This window comes from Cyprinodon tularosa, unplaced genomic scaffold (assembly GCF_016077235.1).
Source record: "Cyprinodon tularosa strain WSP-4 unplaced genomic scaffold, ASM1607723v1 ctg57, whole genome shotgun sequence".
NCBI lineage: Eukaryota > Metazoa > Chordata > Actinopteri > Cyprinodontiformes > Cyprinodontidae > Cyprinodon > Cyprinodon tularosa.
Window position 1 is genome coordinate 1,062,855 of NW_024039307.1, and position 19,084 is coordinate 1,081,938.

Below are 19,084 nucleotides of genomic sequence, written 5' to 3' on the forward strand. Positions count from 1 at the left end.
TGTTCAGATTGCACTCAGTTGAAGAGATGGAGTCTGGTGTGCCATTGCCCGGTTGGAAAGAAAACCTGGATCCATACGGCCCTCTCTGGAACCGGTTTGAGACCCCTGACCTAGAACATTGCTCTGATACGGGATTAGCAGTGAGACTGACCAACTGCACCCACTCCATTCCTGTCTATCACGGGTGTTGGACAGGAGGTCAGTGCACACAACTCCAATGTAGAGAAAACAGAAGGACGTATGGGTACAGTAAGAAACAATTATTAGATTCCAAATAACCTTGCGTATCTAAAGACCGATTTGGAAACCTAGAATTCTGCAGTTATCCAAAACCAGCCCATTTATTTATTTTTGGTCTATATTAAATCTTATAGATCCCACAGGACACTGTTATTCAGGATCTAAGGATGTTTAGCGTTAAAGCTTTTTACTCGTTCCAGTGCATAGTCCCCCACAGATGTTAAACTTATCCTGCAATGAACTAAATCTCTGCCTAAAGCTACTTTTAGGAACCAAATAACTGTGAATTTACCTATAGGTCTGAGATGTCCCAGCCAGCGCTAAGCGCATTCATGTCTGCCAACCTAGATGGTATTTTTAAAGTGATCAGTCTAATGGAGCCTTTATCCATTTAAACACTGGAACACTTAATTGTGAAAGAGGCACTTGAGCAGTCTGCACAATTACTGTCACACTCGTGAATAACCTAAATTTATATCTTGGTAGACATCATTTACTTTTAAATATTACATATTAGCAGGGCTTTTGTCAACTAAATCTCACCAATGTGTTGGAAAATGTCATGTTTGACCAGGTTTTGTGTTTTACTAAATGTTCTACATCATTAATCTTTGTATTAACCATAATACTGGCTGAAGAACTGAGGGTAAACAAAGTATTTATGCGTCCTTAAACGTAGCAATTCACTGCACCCCACAGGGTATTGATTCCAAATACATGGTGTCAGAAATGGGAAATTATTTAGAAAACTTTCAAATGTATCACAATTGTAGAGAGTTAAGCTAAGTATGTTTGGGATAATAAAGGTCTTGTCTTTGTCTTCCAGGTGACGAAGACGATGATGAAGAGGAGGATGAAAATGCCTCCAAGGCTCCTCAGCCACTGTCCTCTGCCGCTCTGATAAAACTGGCAGAGGGAGAGGAAGACGTGGTGGAAGATCTGCAGCTGTCTGATGAGGACTGAGTTTGACCTAGCCACAGTGTTGTTCTACTTTCAAATTTTAAAATTTTGTATTGCTTCATGTGTACAGAAAAGATACGATCATGATGTAAGTTTATTAACCAAGAAAACATTTATGAACCCTTATCTTCGTACTTTGTCTCCTTTTTTTTAACTAGAAGATTTAATCACTTGCAGTGTGATGGATGGTAAAGCACCTAAAAGGAGAAAAGCATCCTCTGCACATGTCCTCACCTGTAGTTCCCCTCAGGCTAAGAAAGAGGGAGCTGTTATGTGGACGCTTTGAGCCGGGCAAGAGGAAGGGTGTGGCGAGGCGGGTGTTGAGCCCCGCGGCGACGGCGCTTTGCCAGGATGGCAGCGGTGTCTGATGCTGTGCCAAGACTCTGCCCAGGTGGTGAAGCTGCAACACAGGCTGTTCTGTTTCTGCGCCAGCTCCAGCCTCCCACCCCCCTGCCCGGACCACTGTCTCCTATCTCTTCACATTCATCTGCTCAGACGCCACATTTCCACTCCTACAGGCTTTCCCTTCTGGGATTCTTTCCCCAAAATTCAGCATTAAAACGAAGATGATTTTGCACAAATAATGGAGGCATCAAAAGGTGTTCACTGCAGGGTTATTAAACAGCACATAATGGAGATTTGATTTAAACAACTCCCCGTCACGTTTCCTCTGCAGTAGATTTCACTGTGAAGCTTCTGAAGCAGAAGCTCGCCTAAAGCAAAGGGAAGTCCCATCAGAGTTAACACAGCGTGGTGCTTTGAAGGAGGAAGGTAAGTGTGAGCAAGGCGCTGAGATGGTGGTAGTTTGTGTGTATGTGTGTGTGTGAGGAGGGACACGTTTGCCCCCACAGGCAGGGAGGCCTTGGCCTGCGGCTGAACCTCACACTTCAACAGCTGGTGTTGACCTGGACCTGGGCCCTCATGGGTCACCTCCCCCCTCCTCATTACACACACACAACAGGAGACCACATACCTCCTTCCTATTCTGCACATTTTTTACGGAAGAACCACAACCGCCGGGAAGAAAAAAAGGCTTCAAACACACAAGAGGCAGCAGAGTTTCTCTTTAGGATTTATTTCACCTGTGTGGTGAATAGAAAAATAGGATGAAAACAAAACTTCTGAAGGGAAATCTAGAGAACATTTTTTTTTATTAATTCATTGCTTTTTATATTTAAAAAAAATCAATAAGAAATTCAAAACATTTGCATTAAGAGCTTTGTGCCTTTTTTCCCTGCAACCAAGAGAAAAGAAAGTAAAAGTATCTTTGGAATCCATCTTAAGGGCTGATTTTAATACATATCATAATCTGCTTTATCTACTACATCAAAATGCTATAAATATTTTTGTCCTTGTATTTATATGCTGGGTTAGCATTGGAGCATCGTTTTTTTTTATATTTTTTAAAGAAAATTATGAACCAAAGTACCACCAAAGTTCAGCAAGTCACATTTGTCAGTAAAGAAATTCTTAGTCGTGCAACTACGTTAACAAAAAAAATGTAAGTACCACCAGAATATTTTCATCTCAAGCGCAATTCTGTACAATTTTGCATGTTTGTCCTACTTCGTAGTAGTCAACACAAGTGTACACTGACATTGTAGACAGACACCCTCTGAGGCAAATCGCTCTGCCTTAAACAGTCCACTACAGGTGCATCAAGATAAACCATCCAAAAGTTAATTCATTCAAATAAATTCAAAAAGTGGAACTCTCATCGATTCATGACGCAAACAGATTGACTCACAGCTAATGAAACTCCATAATTCCTCCTTTACAAGAAGGGGTATGCCTGTCGTTTCTGCTAGTTCAGAGTGCTTTACTCAACACCATGGAAAATTGGGTGGAAGAAAGAAATTGTACAAATAACAGCACTGCATTTAACCCTCTCCAGGCAGATGTTGCAGATTTGCAACAGCTAAATGCCACTTAGCTAATTACTCCACATCCATATTTTAAGAGTTTTTGTTACTCAGAAGTACAACAGAAGGACTTAGTTGTGCATTTGCAACAAACAGTTTCTCTCCAGCCCACTAGATAGCACTGCTGACTCACTTTCAACATGGCTGAGATTTTCTAAGCACCAATTTCATTTAAGTATACAACCAATTTCCATTATTTTGAAATAAATACTACATAAGATGAATCATGAATGTGTATAGATATGACACATGCCAATTAGCAGATTTTATCTCTCGGTTTTTCACCAGAGGCATCTCGATTTCAATGTTGTGGATTCGCAACGTGTGCCCAAACAGGTACCAATGGATGGTACATGCTTTATCTACTAGTTTGCCTATATTTTGAGCAACAGCTTAACAAGAGTTTTTGAGATGTTGGTGGGAAAAAAGTTTGAGAAAAATGTGTCTCTAATTTTTAGAGAGAAATTTTTTTTTTTTCGATTATTGTTTTAATTTTTTGATTGTGACATTCAAATAAAGTTAACATTCATATCAGATTCAGTCTTCAGTGTTAATTTACCACTCTGGGCCACTGTTGCAAATCTGCAACATCCCAGAATTCATTGCATGTGAAGGTCTCTCTCAAAAAAGTACCCCATATGATCATTTTCTCCAAATATCTGACTTTTTCCTGCAACTACAACTTAATTTGAGCCTGAGAGGGTTAAGCAAATCCTGAGCCAGAGAATGGAAAAAGTACTTCTATAACTTGGCAGAACCTCTGGTCACCTTAATGTGATGGCAGGGGTTCATTGTGAATTAGCCCAAGCAGGTACATTAACTGAACAGTACAAGGTTGCACATATTAATAGGCCTACGTTTCTGTATTAATGAAAATGTATTTGGTTTTTTTAGTGAGGGTGGTGAGAGGTTCATTAGCTGTAAGCTAACATGTTTATAAAGAAATGAAGTTTTGTCAAGCTGTAACAATACAATCAGATATAATCTGTTACAATATGACTTTTAGTTTCTGGATGGCATTTTACTGGAATAAAATAACTTTTGTGTTTACTAAGATGCAGTTACTGTTACAGCTCTGCCTCAGGGTCTGCCGTACCAAGCCCAAGTTTTAGCATTTCCCTGTGGGACCATTAATGCAAAAAGAAACCAACACATGGGGAGTTCCTCTTCCACATATCCGGTCATCTTTGGTATCAGGACAGTGGAATGCATAGTTGCAGTGATACAAGAGGGAGCTGGTCAGATCTGGTGCTTTTTTTGTTTTGTTTTCAGCACAGGCTTCAACTCCAGCCTGAATAAAAACAGGGTGACTGCTGCTTATCCTCAGGGAGATGGTCTGGGAGGCAGGAAAGAAAGGAGGGGAGTCATGTTGCTTTTAATTCCTGGCCTCTGCAGGGTAAAGCTAGAGTCAGAGATGGCTACTGGAGGAAAAAGAAAAGTGAGTGAGGAGAGATTCCTCGTGCCCAGGAAGGAGAGAAGAGTTTCTGCTGGAGTCTTATTTGCAAGAATGTCGCGTCTTGTTGCAGGACTCAGCTTCTTTTTCTTGGCAGCCTGCCTGTGACCAGCTGTCTCCCTTTCCTCCCTTCCTCTGTCACTTCGCATTTCTCCCTTCCAACCCAGTTTCTTTGGGTTCTGCTCTTCTCAAAGCCACTGCAGACTCTGTCATCTGCTCTCCAGCCTGATTCCCCATCATTTTAAAATTTAAATGTCTCAGATTTAGGCGCATCTGGTTCCCTCACCGCCAGGATCGCTCCTACGAGGGGGTTTTAGCTTCGTATCTTCCCACCACTGCAGAGCCTGTGCCGTTTTCCTGTTTGGGAGACGAGCATCCTGCGGTTGGACCGCTGTACGGAGAGGAGCTGCTGCTGGTCGAGGTTGGGCGGTGCGGCATTGACAGAGAGAGAGTCAAAGGGGCGTCAGATGCTGCGGTCAGGGGGTCTCGATCCCGGTCCGGAGGGCGCAGCATGGCAGAAGGTGGAAACGGGAATGCCAGAGGAAATCCTGTCATATAGAAGAGCCTGCCAACACGCCGCGCCACCTGTAGAGATGAAGGAACCATACGACTGTCAGAACAGCTCTTTTGGCCTCATGTTGGTTATTTTTACTTTATTAAGGAGAGAGAGAAGAAGAGAGGCTGCAGTTTGAGGGGCAGGCGAGTTTAAGAAGGGGAGGGATCAGCTATTCTATGCTATGCTAATAGTTTTCCTAAAGACAGAAACACACACACACTCAGCCCCACTCTAACACACTGCAACACACACGCGCAGGTGTGTGGTGTGTGTACCTGTGAGCGGATCTTGAGCGCAGGCCCCAGCTTTAGTCCCAGGGTGTTGAGCAGGTGCTCCTCAGTGAGCAGCGGCAGTGTCTCCCCATCAATGGCGTGCTCCCGAAACACCTGGCAGAGACACAGCCGCTTCAGCCACAGCCCCGACAAACACACACACACACCCTCTACCACCACACGCCCATCAGTGTTTATACAGTGTGGATGAATCAGTAATGGAATGACTAATGGCCTTATATAACAGGAATCATTTCTGAATAGTAACTTTTCTATTGATCACTTTAATATGTTAATTATACAAATCTATGGTAGCAGCTGAGTAGGAGAAATACCGCCTGATGTGTCTACGTTAAAGACGGCTCATCAATTTTTGCAGCTGTTCTTTGAGAGTCAAATCAACTATAGTGTCTCTGATATTTCAGTTTAGACCCTTGGCTGTGTCTGCCGGGCCTCGAAGAGAGAAGTTTTATAAATCTGTTATTTAATTGTTGAAAATCTAAGTTTAGAACTGAAACACTACTTAATCTAAAGGTAGACCATTTTAAACCCATTACATTGTCATTGTTTTTCTGGCCATTGGGGGTCCCCTCCCCTACATGTTGCTGAGTATCATCAGTTACCTTTGTATTGTAATGAAAGCGGTGGAAACACTAATAATCTCCCCTTTGTAGAAAATAAAAGACTGAATTGGCTGGTAGCGATAATGCCGTGTTTATTTCAGGGTTCAAAAAAAGTCCAGAAAAAAAGTCTTGAGAGTTTGACTATTTTCCAGGTCTGGATAAGTATAAGAGAAAAAAAATTCAGAGTTTATTCCAGTTCCTCCTGTTTAAATGTCTGCTTCACCCTCTGTTTCCATCTGTCTATACTATTGTCCGTCATTTCTTCTGCCTTGCTCTTTCAAAATGTTTTTTTTCCCCCTTACATTCTGTCTTAGTATTGTTCCTGTTTCCTACTTTTTCCTTGTTTTTGTGTTTTTCAAAGTAATATTTGTCCTTTTAGTGGTGTTAATAATTTCAAATGTTCATAAAAAAAAAAAAAGCCTGAGAATTTGGTTTTTAACAAAATTGTGTGGAAACCCTCAGAATAATCTTTCCTGATATCTGATCAATTTTTTAATAGCTAGTGCTATGATAAACCTTACTTTTTTACAATGTTGTTTTGTAAATGCTGGTGTAATGATGCTCAAACATACAAGTGATACACAAAGACACACTCATTCACACTCAAATCTTCGCCTGCTCACATTCACAGTAAACTCGGAGAAAACCTGCAGTTCTGCTATTTCTACCTCAGCATAAGGACATTCATTTTAAAATCCACCAGGTATTTGAAGTTATTATTACTCTTCTTCTATGGTTATTAGCCTGCCCCTGGCCTCCCTCTCCTCCCCCTCTCTCCTCCTGAGCTCTCACCTGTGCATATTCAGCACATCCAGCCAGGCTGCTTATGAAGCCGCACACATCCTCCACGCTCCACTTGCTGACGTCTTCCACAGGGTTTGACGCTGTCGAGTCCTCCCCATCCATGAAAAGACCCCCCAAAGAGCCTGGAAATAAAGAATCAAAGGATACCCACAGCAGTCGGTGAAATGTCAATATATGCAGCGAGCGCACACAGCTGAATCATACATCAAAATCAGTAATTCTCAAGAGTCGGTGGGTTTAAAGAGGAAAGCACAATAATGAGATAAACAGAGTCAATATGGAAGGAGCGGAATAATCGATAAATGTGAATCGAAGGGTCTGAGTGTTTTTAGTGATTGTTTTATTTGACTAAGGTTGGGAAACGGCGAGCAGGAGAGCAGCAACATGTGTACAGCTGTTGGACATCAGCTAGTTAATGTTAAGGTAGCATTAAAACCTCAAACTTTCTTCCATACAGTGGGTTAAAGACCCCTCTATTGAGTTAACGAACAAACTTATTTAGTGTTCATCTATATGGAGGAATGACAGCTGCAGGGAGGCAGCTAAATTTATTCTCTTTGGAGCATCATTTCTTAAAAACAGATTGTGTCAGGCTAGGAGCTGCATATCTTTTATAGAGACTGCAGACTGCCTGCCTGAGCAGATGCCTGACCAAATACCCAGCTAACATCAACACTCTGTTCCTCTATAAAGAGCAAACGTCTGCACTAAAACAATGTTTACCTGAAAACTACTTCCAAATTAGAAAATTATGCCAGACAAATGAAAATTTAGTAATGTAATATATAACCATGTAACAAAAATAAACCAATTAAGACCCTAAAATTTACTGTGGAGCAGTGCTTCTCTTGTAATGGATCAGTATTACAAACCATTGTTTCTTGGTTTTAATTAAAGCAAAACACTTTTATTAAAGTTGTTTTAAAACTGCAGCATATTTTACCAAAACATAATACGGTTAGTCTCATAGCAGCTTATCAGTAAAGCAAGTAATGCAAACATGTGCTTGCATTACTTGGGTGTTGTCCTGTTTTAACCTCTTATTTTTTATTTACTGTGTAATAATATTCTGATTTATATGCTGACAGTTTATATGAACATATTGGATTTCCATCGCCTCAGCTTCAGCTGTACATGCTGAGCCTCCAAGCTCAGAAAAGGTCCAATAAATGGTGTAACTGCTGCTGCTGGTCCAGGAGCAGGACGGCCTGTATGTACTGACAACAAACTGCCCCTCCCCCTGTACTCTGTTTACGTGGCTGTGCTGCTGGGAGGGGTGTGGGGGGGATACTCGTGGGTCACTTTGGGGTCAAAGTTAGGGCCCCTAACAAGTAGAGGTCGCCACACTGGAGACATGCACACATAGAGTGATGCTAATGGGTTTCACATGTCACCTCTATGCAGTGTGTGTGTATGTGTTGAGGCTCTCTCACCCGCAGGGAAGTAAGGGCTGGCGTAGGGAAATCCAAAGGGCAGCGACTGAGCGTGAAGAGCAGGCAAAGGTGGTATGAACCCTGGTGGCAGGTGATATTTGAGATCGGCCTTGCCATGTCCAGGGGTGAAGAGGTTGCGACTAGGTGACTCTGTATCTGCTGAGCCGGAGGCGCTCAGCCTCCCTGAGCTTGCGCCGGTCTCTTTGGCACTCTCACACCCTGCCTTGCTGCCAGGCTCCTTCCCCCTGTTCCTCTCTCTGTTGCCGGGTTTACTGCTGGGCCTGGAAACGAAGCTCTCTCGCCTCTCTTCGCTTATCTCCGTCTCACTGTCTGAGTCTTTCATCTCCTCATCGTGTACCTCCATGTCTCCCTCCCTTCCCCTGTCGTCTCTTCCTCCTCTGTGATCTCCAGGACGAAGCTCTGTCTCGGGTTCCCTGCGGCTGGCCTTTCTGGATTCGCCATCCGGCCCGACAGCAGAGCTGTGAACCTGTGTGTCTTTGGGTGTGGAGGTCGCCCTTGGTTGTTGTTGTTGTTGCTGCTGGTTGAGAGCTAGGAGGGGAGTGGCGGTGCCGTGGCGTAGCACCAGCATCGCATTTGAGCGGCGGATCAGCTCCTCTCGTAGGGGGTGTCCCTCTGGGATGTCGTGGAGACTGCGCAGGGCCGGATGGTCAGGGGGCAAGCCGGGAGGGAGGGCTCCTAGAGGGTCTGAGCCAAGAAGTCGCTGCTGCTGCTGCTGCTGCTGTTGGTGGAGGTTTTCCAACTCTTTCTGTCTAAGCAGCTCTGCCGACATCTCAAGCCTAAAAAAGAAAAAAACGCGGAGACTTTGACAAAACAAACCTCTTTCTTCACGTCTCTTATGCTTGTGCAATAAATAAATTTGGTTAACAACAGTTCAGGCTCTAGTTAAACTTCTAACCTATAAGTAGTAACAACAAACCTGGCCAGATTCTGCTTCCTTAATAGCTCATGCTGCCGAGCCAAGATCTCTGCCTGGGCAGGCTGCAGGAAGCCGTAACCTGCAAGAGACGAAACGTCAGAGATGCACTTTCACATCATTTCACAACTGAACATTGGTTCATTTGGTGCCAATTTGCACTGATCTGGGAAAACATTGGGAGGACCGACAGTTGAAATTGCATTTTTTTTAAATTATTTTTTAATCCACTTTTTTAATAAAGCAGTGAACTTTTTCACTTTTTATCATTTACATTTCACCATAGAATTGGTCTAGCTAATATGTCTTTTTAAAATTAAGGTTACTAAATTCTAAAGTTTGCTTTCTATTTCCTTTCTCTTGACTTTTTACAATGAAATAAAAATTAAAGTGAAATTCTCGCACTAAAAAAATGAAAAAGCTTCCTTTGTAAGACTTTTGAAATGCACTTTGGGGTCATTAATGGCAGTTTTTCATTTGTGGCCTTGTGGACTTTAGATATAACGCTTAAAAAAAGTAAAATCTGCACGTGGGAAATGGAAGAATATTAAGGTTATTCTAACTGAAAAAGAAGCACATTCTGCTTATCACTCACCAGGAGCCTGGCAAAGGGCGGAGGGCATGCCCAGGAAGGGAGGCCGTAGGTGAGGCCCTAAGGTGACGTGAGGAGCAGTTGGAGACAGGAGGGGTGGAGGATGGGACAGCTCTCTGTGCAAACAAATAAAAGCGAGGCATTAGTTCATAAATGAATTAACCCTCTGGATTTAACTGAAAAACACCTTCACAAAAAGAATTGTGCTGTCATTGTAAAGAGAAGCCTGTATTCACATCCTAACTGATATATAAGCTGTATTTTTATTAGGGGGCCCCCATGTCACTCCTGTGCCTCATCAGTCTTGTCACGCCGCAGCATCCGTCGCTGGCCATTGCTGCTCCCTGGACAGGAGCCTTTCCTTCCCCCTGCAGCCTCTCTCGCACACACATAATGAAGGCTGAATGCACAATGCCAGTGGGTCACGCTCCGACAGCTGGGGCGGCCCCTGCGTCTTGACCGGGGCCACAGGCTGAAGGACCTCCTAATTAACACTCCTCTCTTCTCTCCCCATTTTTTAATGGCCCCCGCTCCGTCTCCCTCCCTGTCGCTCTCTCTCGACTTCATTGAAAAGATGGAGCATCCAGCAACTCTTCTTCTGAAAAGACCTCTCTATTATTGCCATCATCTTTTGTTCTCTTTGAGGGGGAAAAGGTGCCTCTCACCTTTCTCCCACTTCTTCTGTCTTAACCATCTCCCATCTCTATACTGATGTGTCCAAAGAAAATCTTAGTCTTGTTGATAGATTTCTTTTGCCATCTCCTTTCTTTCACCTTTAAGTACCTTCCTGCTCCAACCCCTCATCCTGTCTGTTTATTCTGCTTATTTCACTTTCCCCTCCTTCCTTTTTAACTTCTTTTCTTCTCTTTACTCTCTTCCTTTACCCCCCTTCGCTAAGGTTCACATTCTTAAAGGACAAATCACAGACAGTGTTTCCAACATATTGTCTTCTTACAAACCAAAAGTGTTATGTAAAGAAAATAACAAATGGTTCAACACTTTTCATATATAAAAGCATCAAATGTGTGTGGATTTATAGTTAACCTCCTTTCTTATCCCCATAAATAACCCTCTTGAACCTAACTTGCACAAACTTCTGTTTGTGGAGAAGTTTAAAACAAGGTTAGGTTATAAAAGCATTTAACATCTCTCAGAGGAATGTCCAATCCCTCATCTGAAAATGGAATATGGTGCATAAGACAAATGAAACAAATGAAAAACCAATGAAAATAGAGCCATCCATCTGTATGGGGCCACCAGAAAAGGTCCTGTAGAGATCCACAGTTTAGCTTGGAGAGCTTTTTTAAATGAGGCACAGAAATTACAGTAGTTGGAAACGCTCCCTTAATGCTAATAGAAATGTTGGAAGCAGAAAATAATTTAGGAAAGAAAGCCCCAAGAAGTCCTATTTAAGCTTGACCGCAAGTCATTTAACGGACACAGCAATCATGGAACAAGGCTCTACCACTTCTCGCTTTGGCCGACATGCCAAACAAGTGTAGAGAAATGCTAAAATATCACATGCCTCTAAACAGACAATCCTATGGACATGCTCTTTTTTTAGCAGGATCAGAAAAAGAAATGTGATGGAGCAATGGTACAATCCGTTCAGAAGCTGCAAAGTGCTTAAAACTAAACACACCCTAAAGCCAGATCTACAATATAATGGGTTAGACCAGACAAGACCAGTTCAAGTTTAACTCTAAATTCAATTTAGAATCTGAGGCAAATTTGAAAACTGATCCTCTAAGCTTGTGGAACTTCAGTAGAAAAAAAAAAGACTGGACAAGAATGACGCGGGAGCTGAAACTACAGAGAAAGATGCTTCTACAAAGAATTGACTTTTTTCTTTTTATGTATAAAACTAAATAAGTCTCCCCAGAAAGACGTTTGCCAGGGTGCTGGAGAAGAGAGTCTGGATGATTTTGAAAAATGGCTTCAGGAGGAGCAATGTGGTTTTCATCAGAGCCGTGGAACACCAGACCAGCTCCACACCCTCTGCATGGTGCTTAGGAGTTTTCCCAACCAGTACAAATGTGTTTTGTGGACCTTGAGAAGTCATCTAACATCCCTTGTGGTGCCATGTGTGGGAACTCCAGAGGTACGGGAGTATAATTTTGGTCCCTAGTATTAATTTGGACTCGGTGGACTCCAGCAGGGCTGCCCTCTGTCACCAGTCAGGCTCCCTTGTGCCGGAGGAGGTTTTGTTTTTGGGACCAGACAAATTTGTCCCGGCTTTTGGCAGACGAGTTTTTGCAGGCTCCCTTCTGTCAAGACCTACAGCATGCATTAAGGTGGTTGGCAGCCAAGTGTGAAGTGACAGGAATGAGATTCAGCTTCTCAAAGGCCACAGCCATGGTTCTCAACTGGAAAAAGGTGCATTGTCCTTTTCAAGTTGAAGAATAGTTCCTGCCTCAAGTGGAGGAGTACGAGTATCTTGGGATTAAGAGAAAATGGAGGTGGAGATCGATAGACAGATTGGTTCAACTGCTGCTATAATGTGGACGCTACATCGGTCTGTTGTGGTAAAGAGAAAGCCAAGCAAATATGCAAAGCTCTACATGTGCCAGGTGGTCTCACCTATAGTCATGAAATCTGGAACATAACCGAAAGAACAGGATGAAGTGGCTGAAATGAGCTTTCTCTACAGTGTGGCTAGGCACTCCCTTAGAGATAGGGGTAGTAGTTTAGTCATCCAGGAGGGGCTCAGGTAGAGCTGCTTCTTCACATCAAGAGGAGTTGGGCTGAGTTGGCTTTTTGTTTTTCAGATGCCACTGAACGTCTCTCTCGGGAGGTGTTCCATGCACGTCCCACCAGAAGAAGGCCCAGGGGACTACCCAGGACATGATGGAGGAACTATGTCTCTCAGCTGGCCTGGGAATTCCTTAGGTTTCCCCCAGCAGAGCTGGAGGAGGTGTCTCGGGAGAGGAGAGTCTGGGAGTCTCCGCTGAGACTGCTACCCCGCGACCCAGTCCTGGATAAAGTGCAAGACGAGGAGTAGAAAATCTATAATGTTTCTTAAACTTCAAAATCAAGATTTTTGTGCCGGTCTATTGGTTTAAGCTTGTGGTTTTAAAGCTATAAATGAAAATTCAAAGGAATGGCTATGGCTGGCAATCCAGGGTAGGAGGCTGCCACAGGAATGTGCAACATGCATCTTGACCTAATGCAGATGTCAGGTATGTGAAGACTTGAGCATTGGCTGGATGATAATACTGTTTACAGCCATCTCTATTCCAGTCATTTGTCTCAGTTTCCAGCTCTGTACATAACCACTTTTCTTCCTTACTATTCTCTGGAGTGTGAGGACACATGCTGATAGGAGCAGTGCAGATGAATGAGGAAGCTTAGCGTGTGTCATATGCCTACGTATTCATGATTCCGCTGAAACTGAAAAATGATATACGTCCTTCTCAGTGGCATACCCTCCCTCCCAGTGGCAGGTCCATTATCTTGGTGAGGCTATGAGCGCAGAACCGGAGCCGCTAGGAGACCCGTTAGCCGCAGCTATGTAAGTTCACACTGCCTGTGTAATCACTGGGCCTAATCCTGGCCATGCAATTAGCCTGCGACGTACTTCACTAGCTAGCCAAGCGTCCGCAAAATCCAAAGTCCACCCACCGAGGCTCCGCATGCCAGACTCTCATCCAACCCCTCTTATAGTTCACTCTCCTGCCTGCCTGCCTAGCGTTACCCGCAGATGAATAACGTCATTAAGCTGCATGAGGGGCTGCAAGAACCTTCAGGTGCGCACACCATATTAGGCCTAATCACGGGAGGAAAAGATAGTAGCATCAGGAAGGAGCGTCTGCATACGACTCCCTCCTTCATCTCCTTCTACCTCTTATAGAGGCAATTTTGCGAGCGAGTGGGACTTAGCGTTGGTGTTATTGTCAGATGCACACATGTTATCTGTCACTTATTTCGAGTCGTGTTTTCTTAGCACCTGTGCATTTTGTTGCAACCAAGAACATGCTATAAGAGATACAGGAACATTAGCCTTTTTTGGGGGGGGTAGCTATTTTTTCTTTGCAAAGGTTGAAAGAATGCACGGTTTCAAACCCAGAGGGAGATGTCGGGAAGTGGAGCTCGTATCTACGCCGCGAACCTATCAGTGGATTTTGTGCAGCTCACTGCAGAAGCCACAGTCATGGGGAAACTTCATGTGTTGCTGAACTGTCAGAAATGGCGACATGCGGCCCGTCTGCAACGCAGCCAGTGTTTTTAAGTGTGTGTGTTTGTTATGCTATGATGTTGAAGGGTGCCTTAATGACTGAAGCGTGGGGATTAGGAGCAGCTTCTGCTACCATCTGACCACTTGGCGCTCAGCTGTCTGACAGCCGCTCAACAAAAGCAAACATGGGAAACAAGCTGAGCAAAACAAAGTCAAAACCAACACTGGCACGCTTGAAACCTCAGATATTGTTTTGAGACTGTGTTCAAATTAGCCAGCGCCCGCTAGTCTCTCTCTCCTCTCTAAACGGCAGGAACAGCAAGGAGTGTGAGGACACATGCTGAATAGGAGCAGGCAGATGAGACTGAGGGGGGAAGCTTAGCTGTGTGTGTATATGCCTCTGTATTCATTGATTGCCGCTGAAATGCTAATACTAATCGTATAACCGTCCTCTCCGTGGCTACCCCGCACTCCAGTGGCAGCTCCAATTAATCTTGGGTGAGGGCTATGGCGCATGACCCCGGAGCCGCTAGCCAAGACCCCGTTAGCCGCCGCTTATGTAATTACACCGCCCAGTGTGTAATCACCTGGCCTAATCCCTCAGGGCCAGCAATTAGCCCTGCGACGCGTACTTCCACTAGGCTACGCCACAGCGTCCGCAAAACTCCCATCCACCCCCACCGAGGCTCCCGCATGCCAGACTCTCATCACAACCCCCCCTTCTTTCTGATATTCCCTCTCCTTGCGCTGCCTTGCCTAGCGTTTGCCCGCAGATGAATAACGGTCAATTAAAGCTGCATGACTGGGGCTGCCAGGCGTCTGCGCCACCATAATTAGGCCTAATCACGGGGAGGAAAAAGAAAGAGCAGAGAGAAAGAGAGCGTCTGACACTCCCCTCCTCTCCTTCATCTATCCCTCTCTTCCTCCTTTTATAGGAGGCAATTTTGCGGAAGGAGTGGCAGACATTAGGCGGGTTGGTGTGTATTGGGTGCATGATGCACACATGTTTCTGTGCACTTATTTATCTGAGTCTGTGGTTTTCTTTTAGCACTCTGTGCATTTTGTTGGCAAACCACTGACATGCTATAAAAAGATAAGGGAAAAACATTTAGCCTTTTTTGGGGGGGGGGGGTTGCTAGGTTTTTTTTTTTTGCAAAAGGTTGAAAAGAAGCACGGATGCAAACCGAGAATGCAAGGTGGACTCATCATCAAGCTGAACTCTATCAGTGGATTTTGTGCGTCTCTCCCTGCAGACAGGCCACAGGCTCATGGGGAACTCACTGGTGTGTGGCGACCTGTCAGAATGGCGACAGCGGCCCCGTCCTGCAACAGCGCAGGCCCAGTGTTTTTAAGTGTGTGTGTGTGTGTGTGTGTATGTGTGAAGGGCTGCCCTTAATGACTGAAGCGTGGGGGGATTAGGAGCGCCGCGCGGCCGCCTTCGGCTCCCTCTCCGCAGGAACACATTTACACAGGAAGCTCATTAAAATGGATGAGGCTCCCTCCACGCTTGCTCTCTCTCCCTCCTGCTATCTCCGTCTCTCTCTGCATCTTCCCTCCACCCCTTTCCTCCCCTTATCTCACACTCTCTCGATTTCCTTACTCTCTATTTCGGTTCATCTTCCTCCGTCACCTCGCCGTCTCCTTTTGCTTCACCCCTGTTCTTACCTCCTGTGTTCTCTACTTCCTCTTTCTCTTTACTTTTCTTCATCCATCCCTTATTTGCTTTGCACATGTTCAGTGAGCCTAGTGCCATTTAGGGCCAGACAAATGGAGCGCCAGGCTCTAAGCCTATCGAGCAGTCCTAATGATTTGTTTTTAACAATGGGCCCTAATGGGCCCCAGATAATCAATGATGAGGAGTCGATGGAAAGGTGAGCCACGGAGAGAGTTAGAGAAGCCTCTATCTTTCGCTCACTTGCTTTCATTCTGTTGGTTTTACTTTAGCTTGTTAATCATACATATTTGTAATTCTTTCTTAACGTTTAACTCTGGATAGATGCTACAGTCTGGCACTCTCAAACTACCCTGTTGTGCAAAGCCTTTAAACTAGCATTCTACTGGTATCCAATACATTGGCGCTAATATTAATCAGGCTGAAGAAGCCTTTCTTTACATTCTGGAGCAGGGCTTCAGGGATGCATTTGGGGAGAACATTTCTTTATAGACCTCACAGAGGGTCATTGTCATGTTAAAACATGAGGGCGGGTTCGCTAAACTTTGACTACAATGAATGCACACTGCCGCTCAGAGAATATGCTATGCTATGCCATTTGGATTTTCTTCAAGAGGATGAAAAAGCGAGACTCCAAGTACCATCCTTGGGAGTGATTAACCAACAGAGGAGCCTGGTCAACATAGTCAGTGAGATTTATCCATTATTTAATAAAGACTGAACTCTGATATACTGATGCCAAATTGCATTAGTCTCCTGTGGAAACTAGAGGATTTTTTTAAGTTAAGCAGTACCTCTAAGTATCAGAACAAAAATATATATTGGAGAACTTACTTTCTGTTTACTATTAATGCCATTAATAGACTTACCTATATTAATTTAATGCACACTTTTCAATGCTGATCTCTAAAAGTACGAATGTGAATTCATAATCTGAAGGATTATATCATTTCTTAAAAATCTAAATTGGCTCTGATGGAAACACAGGGTCCCTATCTATAAATCAGCCCTCAGGTTGATAATGCAAACATCATCCAAAGACTTGCAGCAGCCATGAATTGCAGCAAGGCTCACAGAGTTATCCTTTAAAATGGTTCATCAGATAGTAAAAAGATCCAAACCTGGCTGTTTAGCCTGTACTATGGAGTAAATAACTAAACCAGATTGATAAACCAAAAGCCCAACATAACAATGTTAGTAAAAGTCAAAATTGAAGCACAGGGAGGCTAAAAGTTCTTGGTATATTTAGGATTCAACCTTAGTCACCCACTAGGTGTTGCACTACAAAGTCTGAATCACAGAAAAGCAAACCAAAGCTGGATCCATTCAAGCAGATCATCCATTTCTCTTGCTCTCGATCATCATTTTTCAATATGATATAGTTAAAGTAAATGGTAAAGTTTATAATTGAGTCAATATGTGAATATCTGAGTGTTAGTTTTTTTGTACCTTTCTTTAATTTTATACCTTAATGGTATAGTGGAGGATTTTCACTGATTTTTCAAAACACCCGTCCTCTCCACTTAAAAAAAAAAAACATGCACAACCCCTGTACCTGCTCCTGAGAGAGAATGCCTAGTAAGTACCTGGGAAAGCGTACACGAGCCCATTTCTCCTCATTCATGCTCACTTTAAAAGTTGGTGTTTGCATCCAAGCTTACTTTCCAAAAGAAGATTTGCAATTTTTCCATTGTCAGACTCCCCACAAGTAAGTGAAAATGGGGACGAGTACGTAGGACGGCCTTACATAAACATATCACCAGAATGATTGACAATTAGGACAACCACTAATTTTGATGATCCACCTGGAAAAAGAACATCCTCCACTATACCTTTAACACACACTCATACTAACCTCTTTTATTTGCTGTTATGCACTGTCATGAATAATAAAGTCAATTACAGAAATGCTGTATATTCACATATACGTATGTATAACTGTATATTATCTTAAGTCTTAGAAATGATCCTTATTTCCTTATGTCACAATTGAGAGGAAACAAAGGACCAATCAGCAAGTTCCATAAGTATGAATTTACACACAGTTGGTAGAAAAGGACCAAAACCAAAATGCAATCTGCTAATGATTTCTTTAGAGGAGGAGATTCATAAGATATAGAGAAATACCTGCTAATTCAGCTTTATCAAAGGAATCAAGCAGCTGCAGTCTTACTGAAAAGAAGCTAATACCATTAAAGAGTATTTTTTGGCATTTAAATGCCTTTTGCAATGTAATTAGTAGAATGTTTTCAGGGAGGTTTGTTATAAAGAAGGTATTATTTTTCTTGATTAAAGAAAAAAAAAAACTGACCATAATAAGTTCATATCAAAAATGTCTGGCTAATTTAGATGTTAAAATTCTAGCTCCCAGTCAAAAGAAGTTTAAAATCTCAAGTGTGTAACCTTGGTGATACTAGGCCAAAAAAATATGAAGAGCCATAACATGCCAGTCAAGCCTTGTCCTGGTCATGAGCAGATGATTACGTACAGGGAGAGCACCCAGCTGAAATGTTCTCCAACATGTCCCCCCATTCATCAATCTTTTTTTTAATTTACTCCAAGGCACGTATTCAGAGAGATGGGGTTAAAGAGAGCTCAAAGGAAGATGTGAGGATGGATTTGGACAGTAATGGATGGATGGACGGTGAGGTCTGGTTAACTCTCCCCAGTCCTGTGTGGCTAATTACTCAGTGTTCTGTCAGAGAACAGGCGCGGCTCGCCGACTACATTCACACTGCGCCACTGGCCTCTCACCCTCACACACAAATTAGGAGACATATTCACACAAACAAACCCAGATTTAGTACGCACAGATGATCACGCATGGAGAGCGCTGGCTCGAAAAATGGAACAAACAAACACGCGGAAAACACTAAGCTCCCCCCTTCCTCAGTCTAACACACAAAAATACATACACCCCCACGGTCTCCCAGAGCTGCACCACACAGCGCCTGGCCGATCTGCTTCCTGCTCATTTCCCCCTCCTACCCCTCACCAATCTTTCCCTCTGCCTCTCACACACACACAAGCACACACAAAGATACACACACCCCCTGCTGCCGCACCGCCGGCCCATTATCGATCCCCCGCCTCTCCCGCGCCACATAAATAATCGACAAGCAATTACCCGCCCACTCCCGCTGCCCCTGGCTTTGTTTGGGAGGCGCAGGGGCCAACGCTGTGGGGGGGTGAGGGGGGCAGGCGTACAACTCCACAGCGGTATAGCCAAGATGTTACTGGAGCCTTAGTTTAGACATGTATGTGGAAACTGGGCAGAATGAGAAAGCCCAACATGAGAGCAGATGTTTCTGGAAAAACAAGACGGAGTAAAAAGAAAATGGCAAAAATTGATGAAAACCGACAGGTTATGAACGCTTTAAGCTCCTCCTCGCTGGCCATCAGTAAAGGAGGCTATGGTTAGATATTTACTCTTTTATGCCATAGATATA

At 43.7% G+C, this 19,084-nt stretch overlaps 2 protein-coding genes across 5 annotated transcripts in view; one reads left to right on the plus strand and one right to left on the minus strand.

Moving 5' to 3' along the window:
- The window catches only part of noc2l (NOC2-like nucleolar associated transcriptional repressor), a 32,450-nt gene extending 31,124 nt beyond the window's left edge, over positions 1 to 1,326 (plus strand). Inside the window, exon 18 of the mRNA XM_038305992.1 lies at positions 1,067 to 1,326. Within this exon, the coding sequence (XP_038161920.1) occupies positions 1,067 to 1,203 (137 nt within the window). The 3' untranslated portion in view covers positions 1,204 to 1,326. The remainder of the gene's footprint in view (positions 1 to 1,066) is intronic.
- A 933-nt stretch (positions 1,327 to 2,259) lies between these two features.
- Positions 2,260 to 19,084, minus strand: part of samd11 (sterile alpha motif domain containing 11) — a 68,226-nt gene continuing 51,401 nt past the window's right edge. For 3 of the 4 annotated variants that reach the window (XM_038305987.1, XM_038305991.1, XM_038305990.1), the window contains exons 8-13: positions 9,793 to 9,905; positions 9,201 to 9,279; positions 8,264 to 9,060; positions 6,819 to 6,952; positions 5,407 to 5,517; positions 2,260 to 5,160 (exon numbers count right to left, since the gene is read on the minus strand). In XM_038305987.1, the coding sequence (XP_038161915.1) occupies positions 4,876 to 5,160; positions 5,407 to 5,517; positions 6,819 to 6,952; positions 8,264 to 9,060; positions 9,201 to 9,279; positions 9,793 to 9,905 (1,519 nt within the window). In that variant the 3' untranslated portion in view covers positions 2,260 to 4,875. The remainder of the gene's footprint in view (positions 5,161 to 5,406; positions 5,518 to 6,818; positions 6,953 to 8,263; positions 9,061 to 9,200; positions 9,280 to 9,792; positions 9,906 to 19,084) is intronic. The other variant, XM_038305989.1, reaches the window with a different exon arrangement.